Source organism: Coregonus clupeaformis, chromosome 30 (genome assembly GCF_020615455.1).
Source record: "Coregonus clupeaformis isolate EN_2021a chromosome 30, ASM2061545v1, whole genome shotgun sequence".
In the NCBI taxonomy this organism is placed as follows: domain Eukaryota; kingdom Metazoa; phylum Chordata; class Actinopteri; order Salmoniformes; family Salmonidae; genus Coregonus; species Coregonus clupeaformis.
Genome location: NC_059221.1, coordinates 12,529,622 through 12,542,521, shown reverse-complemented (window position 1 = coordinate 12,542,521; position 12,900 = coordinate 12,529,622). Strand labels below are relative to the sequence as shown.

At 43.9% G+C, this 12,900-nt stretch overlaps 1 protein-coding gene across 3 annotated transcripts in view; it reads right to left on the bottom strand.

Moving 5' to 3' along the window:
• Positions 1-3,146: 3,146 nt before the first annotated feature.
• LOC121545889 (adenylate cyclase type 6) overlaps positions 3,147-12,900 on the bottom strand; it is an 89,027-nt gene continuing 79,273 nt past the window's right edge. For all 3 annotated transcript variants that reach the window (XM_041856781.2, XM_041856782.2, XM_041856783.2), the window contains exons 21-23: positions 6,972-7,176; positions 6,472-6,596; positions 3,147-5,955 (exon numbers count right to left, since the gene is read on the bottom strand). In XM_041856781.2, coding sequence (XP_041712715.2) covers positions 5,818-5,955; positions 6,472-6,596; positions 6,972-7,176 — 468 coding nt within the window. In that variant the 3' untranslated portion in view covers positions 3,147-5,817. The remainder of the gene's footprint in view (positions 5,956-6,471; positions 6,597-6,971; positions 7,177-12,900) is intronic.

The window sequence follows — 12,900 nt, the reverse complement described above, 5'->3', positions numbered from 1 at the left end:
ATGACCTGGCCTCCACAATCCCCCGACCTCAACCAAATTCTAATGATTTGGGATGAGTCGGACCACAGTGTGAAGGAAAAGCAGCCAACAAGTGCTCAGCATATGTGGGAACTCCTTCAAGACTGTTGGAAAAGCATTCCAGGTGAAACTGGTTGAGAGAATGCCAAGATTGTGCAAAGCTGTCATCAAGGCAAAGGGTGGCTCTTTGAAGAATCTCAAATATAAAATGTTTTGATTTGTTTAACACTTTTTTGGTTACTACATGATTCCATATATGTTATTTCATAGTTTTGATGTCTTCACTATTATTCTACAATGTAGAAAATAGTAAAAATATAGAGAAGCCCTTGAATGAGTAGGTGTTCTAAAACTTTTGACCAGTAGTGTACACATGCAGAGATCATCCGTTCACCTACTCTGCGTCTCACAAAGACACGGCGGTTGGAACCAAAAATCTCATCAGACCAAAGGACAGATTTCCACCGGTCTAATGTCCATTGCTCGTGTTTCTTGGCCCAAGCAAGTCTCTTCTTCTTATTGGTGTCCTTTAGTAGTGGTTTCTTTGCAGCAATTTGACCATGAAGGCCTGATTCACGCAGTCTCCTCTGAACAGTTGATGTTGAGATGTGTCTGTTACTTGAACTCTGTGAAGCATTTATTTGGGTTGCATTCTGAGGTGCAGTTAACTCTAATGAACTTGTCCTCTGCAGCAGAGGTAACTCTGGGTCTTCCTTTCCTGTTTCGGTCCTCATGAGAGCCAGTTTCATCAGCATGGCGCTGGAGAAGATGGCTGCCGTTTTACAGCCCTCTAACCAATTGTACTATTATGTGTGTTTTTCCGCGTTATTTGTCATTTATTTTGTACATAATGTTTCTGCCATCGTCTCTTATAACCAAAAAGAGCTTCTGGATATCAGGACAGCGATTACTCACCTCGTATTGGACAAAGATTTTTTCTTGAACGAGGTGGCCGCGAAGGATATCCTACAGACACCCGACAAGGCCCAAATCCCTGTCATTCGCATGAGAAAGAGATGGAGATATCGTGGACGTAGGTCGGGGTGCCTTGTAAGGATCCGACGGCGAGCGAGTAAACTGCCTCTCCCATCAATCCTATTAGCCAATGTTCAATCATTTGAGAATAAATTGGATGACCTAAGATTACGGTTATCCTACCAACGGGACATTAAAAACTGTAATATCTTATGTTTCACCGAGTCGTAGCTGAACGACGACATGGACAACATACAGCTAGCGGGCTATACACTACATCGGCAGGATAGAACGGCTGACATCGGTAAGACAAGGGGTGGCGGTCTGTGTATATTTGTAAACAACAGTTGGTGCACAAAATCAAATACTAAGGAAGTCTCTAGGTTTTGCTCGCCTGAGGTAGAGTATCTTATGATAAGCTGTAGACCACACTATTTACCAAGATAGTTTTCATCTATATTTTTCATAGCTGTCTATTTACCACCACAAACCAATGCTGGCATTAAGATTGCACTGAATGAGCTGTTTAAGGCCATAAGTGAACAGGAAAATGCTCATCCAGAGGTAGCGCTCCTAGTGGCCGGGGACTTTAATGCAGGGAAACTTAAATCCGTTCTACCTCATTTCTACCAGCATGTTAAATGTGCAACCAAAGAAAAAAAAAACTCTAGACCACCTTTACTCCACACACAGAGACGCATACAAAGCTCTCCCTCGCCCTCCATTTGGCAAATCTGACCATAACTATATCCTCCTGATTCCTGCTTATAAGCAAAAACTAAAGCAGGAAGCACCAGTGACTCGGTTAATAAAAAAGTGGTCAGATGACACAGATGCTAAGCTACAGGACTGTTTTGCTAGCACAGACTAGAACATGTTCCAGGATTCTTCAGATAGCATTGAGGAGTACACCACATCAGTCACTGGCTTCATCAATAAGTGCATCGATGATGTCGTCCCCACAGTGACCATACATACATACCCCAACCAGAAGCCATGGATTACAGGAAACATCCGCACTGAGCTAAAGGGTAGAGCTGCCGCTTTCAAGGAGCGGAACTCTAACCCGGACGCTTATAAGAAACGTGTACTCCGAGCATGTGCTGACCAACTGGCAAGTGTCTTCACTGACATTTTCAACATGTCCCTGACTGTAATACCAACATGTTTTTATTTAAAATAAATGCACTGTTGGTTAAGGGCTGTAATTAAGCATTTCACTGTAATGTCTTCACCTGTTGTATTCGGCGCATGTGGCCAATACAATTTGATTAGATTTTTGTGACTGCACTTGAAGAAACGTTCAAAGCTCTTCATGTCTTAAAGTAATGATGGACTGTCATTTCTCTTTGATTATTTGAACTGTTCTTGCCATAATATGGACTTGGTCTTTCACCAAATAGGGCTATCTACTGTATACCACCCCTACCTTGTCACAACACAACTGATTGGCTCAAACGCATTAAGAAAGAAAGAAATTCCACAAATTAACTTTTAACAAGGCACACCTGTTAATTGAAATGCATTCCAGGTGACTACCTCATGAAGCTGGTTGAGAGAATGCCAAGAGTGTGCAAAGCTGTCATCAAGGCAAATGATTGCTACTTTGAAGAATCTCAAATATAAAATATATTTAGATTTGTTTAACACTTTTTTGGTTACTACATGATTCCATATGTGTTATTTCATAGTTTTGATGTCTTCACTATTATTCTACAATGTAGAAAATAGTAAAAATAAAGAAAAACCCTGGAATGAGTAGTGGCGCAGTGGTCTAAGGCACTGCATTGCAGTGCTAGCTGTGCCACTAGAGATCCTGGTTCGAATCCAGGCTCTGTCGTAACCGGCCGCGACCGGGAGACCCATGGGGCGTCGCACAATTGGCCCAGCGTCATCCAGGGTAGGGGAGGGAATGGCTGGCAGGGATGTAGCTCAGTTGGTAGAGCATGGCGTTTGCAACGCCAGGGTTGTGGGTTCGATTCCCACGGGGGTAAAAAAATAATGTATGCACTCACTAACTGTAAGTTGCTCTGGATAAGAGCGTCTGCTAAATGACTAAAATGTAAAATGTGTCAACTTTTGACTGGTACTGTAGGTATAGGGGCAACTCAAGATATGTTACCCATTATTATGATCATGACATTACCAATAACTTATCCAACTTATTATTTTAATAAAATGTGCATTGCAATGAAACAGCAGCAAAACACATAGGCCTACATTGCACATTGATTAGGGGAAGAGACTGAATAATAACAGAATAATAACTAAATTATAATAATCAATAATACAAAACAGTAATTTATTGATTTTGTTTTAAGGGGAAATCAAACCAGATTACCATTTCATTTCTTCAATTCTGCTATATTGTTATTTTTGGAATGGAAAAACAAACAAACAGTATTTTGTTGGCCTTTCAACTCAAATACAGTAAGAGACTAATGGGAAGAGAAAAAAGAAAAGGGGGAACAAATACAACTTCATTCAGAGATCCCTCTTACACACAGGTTGCTCAGGATCAGCAGGCTCGTGTTCATTAGGGCACACAGTAGAAAACCGTTTTGCTACGAAAAACCTAAACAAGCCATTTCTTATTTGACAAGTTCAGGTACTGTAGTACCTTCCTGTTTCACTTATTTTCTTCTGTTCCTAATGAACATGACATAGGTTGAGGAAAAAGATGGACAGAGACCCCAAGTCACCACGGTAGGCCCTTCATACTGTAACGTACTCCCTGATACAGTACAGTGAATAAGTGGGATCAAGGGACATAAACCTTCATTTCTATGCAATAGTACTTCACATAATACAGCAGTAGCTCTTCCTCTCCCTGAACCCTTTTGCCATGTTGGTATAACAGAAAAGGCCACGTCCCTGTCCTGATCCGGGAGCCTGTACTGGCACCATTAAAACTGGTAATTTCTTTCAATACAAGCCAGATAATGTTTGTACCACAAAAATAATGAGTAGTAGTGGTGTCACCATAGACATACAGTATATTTTGTTATTTTCGTACATTCATAAGATAAGTTTCAAAATACAGTACTCCTTTGTGGGGTAAAGAGCTTCTATGTGCCAAATACTATTAGATACCAATACTATTGGATGGTGTGAAATACTATGGAGTACAGATACTACCATTGATGTACCTCTTACTTCAAGGTAACAGCCAGAAAACCTTTGTGTATTCTCCTGTAACATTGTACTGTAGGCTATAGGCCCACTGTGTGTATATGACCACCTCCTTGCCCATATGTTTTAACACAATCCAAAATCAATTTGTGGGTTTTTAGAATGAATTTGGAATGGAATTGTGATCATAATCACAGTAAAATAAATGGCATGAAGTAAAGGTGATTTAAATAAATCAACAAACATAAATCAGGAATGAACACACAACTCCAAAGTATAAGATATAAAAACAACACGCATGCCTTGCAGCATCAATTTGGCATGGTTGCATCCAAAATGGCACCCTATTCCCTATGTAGTGCACTACTTTTGACCAGAGCCCGGCTCTGGTCAAAAGTAGTGCACTATATAGGGAATAGGGTGTCATTTGGGAAACAACCCATTTGTCATACAGAATCTTTAAAAACCTCACAGTGAAGAATTATGCCCCTTTAAAGATAAAGAACAGCATACAGTTACCCTCCCACGCACACACGTATTTCATATAAAACATCTCATAGCAATTAAAACAATCTCTCCAGTACCATGGTAGCAATGCAGTTGTTTGTTTGTCCTTCACTAAAATTTCTGTTTTGGCTTGTACCAAAAAATACATCTAGAGAGAGAAAGTCATTGACGATACATAGAAAAGAGAAACACAACCTTATGTGGGTTAGAATTAGCCTGCACACAATAGAGGTCCTGAAAGGAACACAGAAATCCAATCCAAGGCTGCTCTGTGTGTGTGTGTGTGGTCTCTCTTCGTTCGCAGTGCACAATCAAAGACAGATTTCTCAGCTCTCCTTCATATTATCAAGCATATCAAGTCAAAAACAATGTGTTCGCCGCTATCAAAGACAATGACGTTTTTTTCCGTGGCCTTTGTTGTCAAAAGTGACAAGAAAGAAAAAGCTGAAAAACAACAGATTTGCAGTTGTTCAATCTTCAGTCATTTCAGTTGTTCGATCCGCAGTCATGTCAGTTGTTCGATCCGCAGTCATGTCAGTTGTTCATTCTGCAGTCATTTCGAACAGAAATTGGTTGATGTGTGTAGAGTCAGTCCCTCATAATAAAACATTTGTTCTTTGGTCGTTTTCATCTTATCCTTGAATATTTCATATAATACATATATAGATTTTGTTACAAGGTCGTCACGACAACAAAAAAATCCATCCATTTCAGTGAAAAATAAATAATAGCTCCGGATGTGAAGTATTTGTTGTGTAGCTCACGACAAAACAAATGTAGCCTTTTGTTCAGTAATTTCCTTCTAAGGCAATAGGTCTTCATTATAATTATTTAATTATATCTTTCAAGTAGCTTTGTGTCATAAGCCTTGAAGTAAGAACGGAATTCCTGGTGTGCGTCCCATATGGCACCCCATTCTCTATACAGTGCATTCATTTTGACCAGGGCCCTGGGCCTATACAGGGAGCCATTTTAGACCCAAACCTAAAGTAGTGTGCATAACAATACATGATCGCACACAAACACATTTCCTTCATGGCTTTGAACCGTTTCTTTCTTTCTCTCTTGTCTCACTCTCTTTTCTCACACACCCACTTCCCGCTCTCCCGCTCTCCCTCTCTCTTCCTTTCCATCTCTCTCTTCTTCATGTATGAGCAGCCAGCGGTAGTCCCGTGACCGTCGTGGTTAACTGCCCTGGGTACCATTGGGACCACTGGTCAGGAAGTAGGTGGTCATCTCTCCCTTCCCCTTCACCTTGACCAGGCCTCTGTGGTCCAGTTGGTAGCCTTTGTTTACCAGGACATGGTACAGGTCTGTGGTCACCTGGGAAAAGACAACACAAGGACACGTAAGTGTGTGTGCATGTGTCATTTGACTCTCCACAGATAATGTCAGCCACAGCTACACAGCAGCTATCCTCTTCTATTTTGTTCTGTTCTATTCTAGGATGATCAAGGCACTACACGGTGGAAGGAAAAGTATATAATGGCAAGTGTAGCGATAGTTGAAGTGGAACACTTGGTATCTGGTTACAATTCTTGTTCCTTTTAACTCATGGTTGCAAAATACTGTGCTGCAGTAGGGTTTTATATACAGTAGGTGGCAGCACTGAACATAGAGGACAGAGGGGTCACTGAATCTACAGTATATTGCTATATTGAGTTCAAGGTCATCATATGTCCATCATCCAATTAATTACATTGACAAGATTTAATTTAGCATTTAAATAAGTGTAAAATGGTTGAACGTTATATGACTCTCAATGACATATCTAACATACAGTGGATATCAAAGATATGTACAGTAATTCTTAAAATCAGGCAAAGTAGGTGTATCTACCTGTATGCAGTCTGGGACTCCGGTGCTGTCCATACGACTGGCCACATTGACAGTGTTCCCCCAGATGTCATACTGGGGCTTCTTGGCCCCGATCACCCCGGCCACCACCGGACCCATGTTGAGACCTGCATGAGCAAACAAGACACAGTCAACCTGCCTGCCTGCATTGCACCCCTTCACCCATCTATAAGTAAACCATTCAATTTTGTCCTAGAGGGCTGCAACGTGCCGCTTTCGTTCCACTCCAACACATCTGATTCAAATAGTCAACTAATGATAGACTACTGCAGCACTGACCAGGATTGATTCTTATTCTCGTTGTGTTGTCTTTACAAAGGGACACTTTGCCACACATGTAATACCACTCATCTATCTTCATCTGGATGTTATTAAAGGAGCGTTCGTTGATGTACTTCATCTGTTCCCTAAGTCTCATGGCTACTCCTACTCCTAATACTACTACTCCCAACCCCATCTCTACCATAGGTCTAGGGACTCACCTATCTTCATCTGGAAGTTATTGAAGGAGTGTTCGTTGATGTACTTCATCTGTTCCCTAAGTCTCATAGCGTAGTCTGCCAGAGCCAGGATGTGTGATCGTCCCTCACGGTCGTAGGTAGAGTCGTTGAGGCCAGAGGCAGCCATGTAGGTACTACCAATGGTCTTTATCTTTTCCAGCTGGCGGAAGTTGTCTTCACTGATGATCTGGGCGGTCGGGGGTAGACAAAGGAAAAAGGGAGGGCGTTACAAATAACAGTGCCTAAAAACGCACACAATAACAAACGTTGAGACTGGTGTTTTGCGGGTACTATTTAATGAAGCTGCCAGTTGAGGACCTGTGAGGCATCTGTTTGTCAAACTAGACACTCTAATGTATTTGTCCTCTTGCTCAGTTGTGCACCGGGGCCTCCCACTCCTCTTTCTATTCTGTTTAGATCCAGTTTGCGCTGTTCTGTGAAGGGAGTAGTATACAGCGTTGTACGAGATCTTCAGTTTCTTGGCAATTTCTCGCATGGAATAGCATTAATTTCTCAGAACAAGAATAGACTGACGAGTTTCAGAAGAAAGTTATTTGTTTCTGGCCATTTTGAGCCTGTAATCGACCCACAATTGCTGATGCTCCAGATACTCAACTAGTCTCAAGAAGGCCAGTTTTATTGCTTCTTTAATCAGCACAACAGTTTTCAGCTGTGCTAACATAATTGCAAAAGGGTTTTCTAATGATCAATTAGCCTTTTAAAATGATAAACTTGGATTGGCAAACACAACGTGCCATTGGAACACAGGACAGATGGTTGCTGATAATGGGCCTCTGTACGCCTATGTAGATATTCCATAAAACAAATCAGCCATTTCCAGCTACAATAGCCATTTACAACATTAACAATGTCTACTGTCACGCCCTGGCTCTGGGGACTCTTATATGTTGAGCCAGGGTGTTAGTTTCTATGTGTAGTTTCTATGTTTCGTTTTCTATGTTCATGTTCTAGGTTTTGTGTTTCTATGTTGGCCGGGGTGGTTCCCAATTAGAGACAGCTGTGGCTCGTTGTCTCTGATTGGGAACCATACTTAGGCAGCCTGTTGTGCACTTGTCATTTGTGGGATCTTGTTCCGTGTAGGTTTGTGTCTATGACCGAGGACTTCACGTTTCGTTTTGTTATATCGTGTTGTAAAGTACTATTAAAAGATGTACGCATTTCACGCTGCGCCTTGGTACACTCATTACGACGATCGTGACAGAAGATCCCACCAAATAAGGACCAAGCAGCGTGTCCAGGAGCAGGCAGCCTGGACTTGGGAGGAGATCCTGGACGGGAAGGGATCCTGGACTTGGGAGGAAATCCAGGCCGGAATGGATCGCCGTCCGTGGGAGGAGACTGTGGAGGCGCGCCATAGAGAGGAGCAGCGGCGCCAACCGTGCCGACGTCGGACACGCAAGAGGCAACCCCAATACATTTTTTTGGGGGAGCACACGGCTTGGACGACGGGGCAGCAGGAGGCAGCTACAGGGCGAATCTGCAGACTAGGAGAGGAGGCCACCAGGTTACGGGGGCTATTGGTCATGAGGGAGCAGGAGTTAGTTGGTCAGAGGGAGGAACTACGGGAGGCGATAAGGGAGAAGGAGAGTGTAGAGGCACGGCGAGAGGAACTGGTTAGGCAGCAGAGGGAGCGGAGGTTTATGAAGAAACACAGTCCCGCTCCTCGCACCAAGCAAGTGATGTGTGTCACCAGTCCGGTCCGGCCCGTTCCTGATCCCCGCACTAAGTTAGTGGTGCGTGTTCCCAGTACGGCCCGACCCGTTCCTGCTTCCCGCACAAGGCCAATGGTGTGTGTTCCCAGTACGGTCCGGCCCGTTCCTGCTCCCCGCACTAAGTTAGGGGTGCGTGTTCCCAGTACGGCCCAACCCGTTCCTGCTCCCCGCACTAAGTTAGTGGTGCGTGTTCCCAGTCCGGCCCGGCCAGTTCCTGGTCCCCGCACTGGGTTAGTGGTGCGTGTTCCCAGTCACGGCCCAACCCGTTCCTGCTCCCCGCACTAAGTTAGTGGTGCGTGTTCCCAGTACGGCCCGGCCTGTTCCTGCCCCCTCGCACCAAGCCTGTGGTGCGCGTCGCCAGCCCGGCCCGGCCTGTTCCTGCCCCTCGCACCAAGCCAGTGGTGCGCGTCGCCAGCCCGGCCCGGCCTGTTCCTGCTCCCCGCACCAAGCCAGTGGTGCGCGTCGCCAGCCCGGCCCGGCCTGTTCCTGCTCCCCGCACCAAGCCAGTGGTGCGCGTCGTCAGCCCGGTCCGGCCTGTTCCTGCTCCCCGCACCAAGTCAGTGGTGCGTGTCGTCAGCCCGGTCCGGCCCGTTCCTGCTCCCCGTACCAAGCCAGTGGTGTGTGTCGTCAGTCCGGCACAGCCCGTGCCTGTTCCACCGGTGCCTGGTCAGGTACCGGTCAGCTGCTCCACACCGGAGCCTAAGCAATCCGCTCCACCGATGTCCAGTCCAGCTCCAGCCAGCGGGGCCAGACCAGACCAGGGGCGCTACGGGGGGGTAGCGAGAGAGTGGTGGTCACGCCCGGAGCCGGATCCGCCTCCGAGGCGGAATGCCCACCCGGCCCCTCCCCTGTTGGGTTTAGTTGGCGCGGTCGCAGTCCGCGCCTTTGGGGGGGTACTGTCACGCCCTGGCTCTGGGGACTCTTATATGTTGAGCCAGGGTGTTAGTTTCTATGTGTAGTTTCTATGTGTAGTTTTCTATGTTCATGGGGTGGTTCCCAATTAGAGACAGCTGTGGCTCATTGTCTCTGATTGGGAACCATACTTAGGCAGCCTGTTGTGCACTTGTCATTTGTGGGATCTTGTTCCGTGTAGGTTTGTGTTTATGACCGAGGACTTCACGTTTCGTTTTGTTATATCGTGTTGTAAAGTACTATTAAAAGATGTACGCATTTCACGCTGCGCCTTGGTACACTCATTACGACGATCGTGACATCTACACTGTATCTCTGATCAATTTGATGTAATTTTAATGGATTAAAAAATTGCTTTTCTTTCGAAAACAAGGACATTTCTAAGTGACCCCAAACTTCTGAACGGTAGTGTACATTTTTTTATAACTTAATTGTGTGAATTGTTTGCGTATGATTTTAAGTGTATATCAATTCCCCATTAAATATATCACCAGTAGTACATTTACCGTTAATTCCTATAATTTCTAATCTACAATGTTTGTTACTTTGGTTATGGTAATTTATGTTAATGCATTCAATATCATTATTCCAGTTATCATTGTCGGAGTAGACACAATGTTTGCAGAGTGCACAACCTATGCTACACTTGTGAGAAACAAGTTTTGTCAATTTAGTAATTGTCTTTTGTTTGGTGCGCGCCTGTCAATGTTGAGTTAGGATGCGCACGCATAGAAGTAGTCTTATAGGCTACCTGGCCTGCATGTAAATATAGGCATATAAATGTGCCCATTTGGGGATCTGATTGTATTTGTTATTGCACTAATGACCTGTGGAGCTTCTCAAAGTTTTCTTTACCTCAAACAGCAAGCAAACAAAGTCTGTTTTTACATCCATTGAGAATTACAATAGTTCCTCAATGAATTTGAAAAATCTTTCCAGCTCTCTCCCTTTTGATAACCACTCAGCGTGAAAGGGAAAAATTTAATGCTTTGATCCAATGGAAACGTCATAAAATAGGCCTACCTGATTACTTCTTATCAGTGCTTGACTTGGACTGAAATAGGTTCCGGTACTCATGTTGGGTGCTGGTACTGTTCATATTTAGGTGCAGGAGCTCCACAATACTTTTGAGCTAATATTATATATGAGGAACAGGAGCTCAAGCAGTAGAAAAGTTGAGGTGCCGGTACTCAGCTCCGGTGAGATCCTGCCCAAGTCAAGCACTGCTTCTTATCCCTTGCGCAAATAGCCTACACGGGAAACTCTGAGCTCCCAGAATATTTTATTCAATGTTGCAAGTTCGCTAGGGGCCTGACCCAAGTTAATAGTTGATACAACGTTTCAAGTTCGTTGCAGACAGGCCATGTGTAGCCAATTTGATTTATAGGATATTTATTTTTAAATCAGAACATTTTCAGGCTGCAATGTTTTTATTTGTTGGCTTTATGTAGGCTATTTTTACATAGTTGGCAATGGCAATAGAAGTTACTTTTTAGGTTTGTATCATTTTCATTTAGATTGGGATAGAATTTTGATTAACCACATGACAATATTTTGAGATATGAAGACGTTATTATAAATTAAATTAAACTGTTAAACGAAAATGTGCATATGAAAACCATAAGTGGCATGCAGAGCAGTAGAAATGGTAAGATAAATTGGCATTTCACATGAGAAAGGTTGGCGACTCCTCATGTAGCCTATTAACGGCAACTTCAGGAGCATAGTGGCAGAATCTGCGAAAGCCAGCAGGAGAATAGTTGGGTCAGGTCTAGATCTCTGGCGCCCTCTTGAGGCAGTTGTCTTATTTCATCAAACCGTAAGCTCAATGCATATAGTTGATTTGATTAAAACACATAGGCTGGGTATATACAGTGGGGAAAAAAAGTATTTAGTCAGCCACCAATTGTGCAAGTTCTCCCACTTAAAAAGATGAGAGAGGCCTGTAATTTTCATCATAGGTACACGTCAACTATGACAGACAAAATTAGAAAAAAAAATCCAGAAAATCACATTGTAGGATTTTTAATGAATTTATTGGCATATGATGGTGGAAAATAAGTATTTGGTCAATAACAAACGTTTCTCAATACTTTGTTATATACCCTTTGTTGGCAATGACACAGGTCAAACGTTTTCTGTAAGTCTTCACAAGGTTTTCACACACTGTTGCTGGTATTTTGGCCCATTCCTCCATGCAGATCTCCTCTAGAGCAGTGATGTTTTGGGGCTGTCGCTGGGCAACACAGACTTTCAACTCCCTCCAAATATTTTCTATGGGGTTGAGATCTGGAGACTGGCTAGGCCACTCCAGGACCTTGAAATGCTTCTTACGAAGCCACTCCTTCGTTGCCCGGGCGGTGTGTTTGGGATCATTGTCATGCTGAAAGACCCAGCCACGTTTCATCTTCAATGCCCTTGCTGATGGAAGGAGGGTTTCACTCAAAATCTCACGATACATGGCCCCATTCATTCTTTCCTTTACACGGATCAGTCGTCCTGGTCCCTTTGCAGAAAAACAGCCCCAAAGCATGATGTTTCCAACCCCATGCTTCACAGTAGGTATGGTGTTCTTTGGATGCAACTCAGCATTCTTTGTCCTCCAAACATGACGAGTTGAGTTTTTACCAAAAAGTTATATTTTGGTTTCATCTGACCATATGACATTCTCCCAATCCTCTTCTGGATCATCCAAATGCACTTCAGACGGGCCTGGACATGTACTGGCTTAAGCAGGGGGACACGTCTCGCACTGCAGGATTTGAGTCCCTGGCGGCGTAGTGTGTTACTGATGGTTGGCTTTGTTACTTTGGTCCCAGCTCTCAGCAGGTCATTCACTACGTCCCCCCGTGTGGTTCTGGGATTTTTGCTCACCGTTCTTGTGATCATTTTGACCCCACGGGGTGAGATCTTGCATGGAGCCCCAGATCGAGGGAGATTATCAGTGGTCTTGTATGTCTTCCATTTCCTAATAATTGCTCCCACAGTTGATTTCTTCAAACCAAGCTGCTTACCTGTTGCAGATTCAGTCTTCCCAGCCTGGTGCAGGTCTACAATTTTGTTTTTGGTGTCCTTTGACAGCTCTTTGGTCTTGGCCATTGTGAAGTTTGGAGTGTGACTGTTTGAGGTTGTGGACAGGTGTCTTTTATACTGATAACAAGTTCAAACAGGTGCCATTAATACAGGTAACAAGTGGAGGACAGAGGAGCCTCTTAAAGAAGAAGTTACAGGTCTGTGAGAGCCAGAAATCTTGCTTGTTTGTAGGT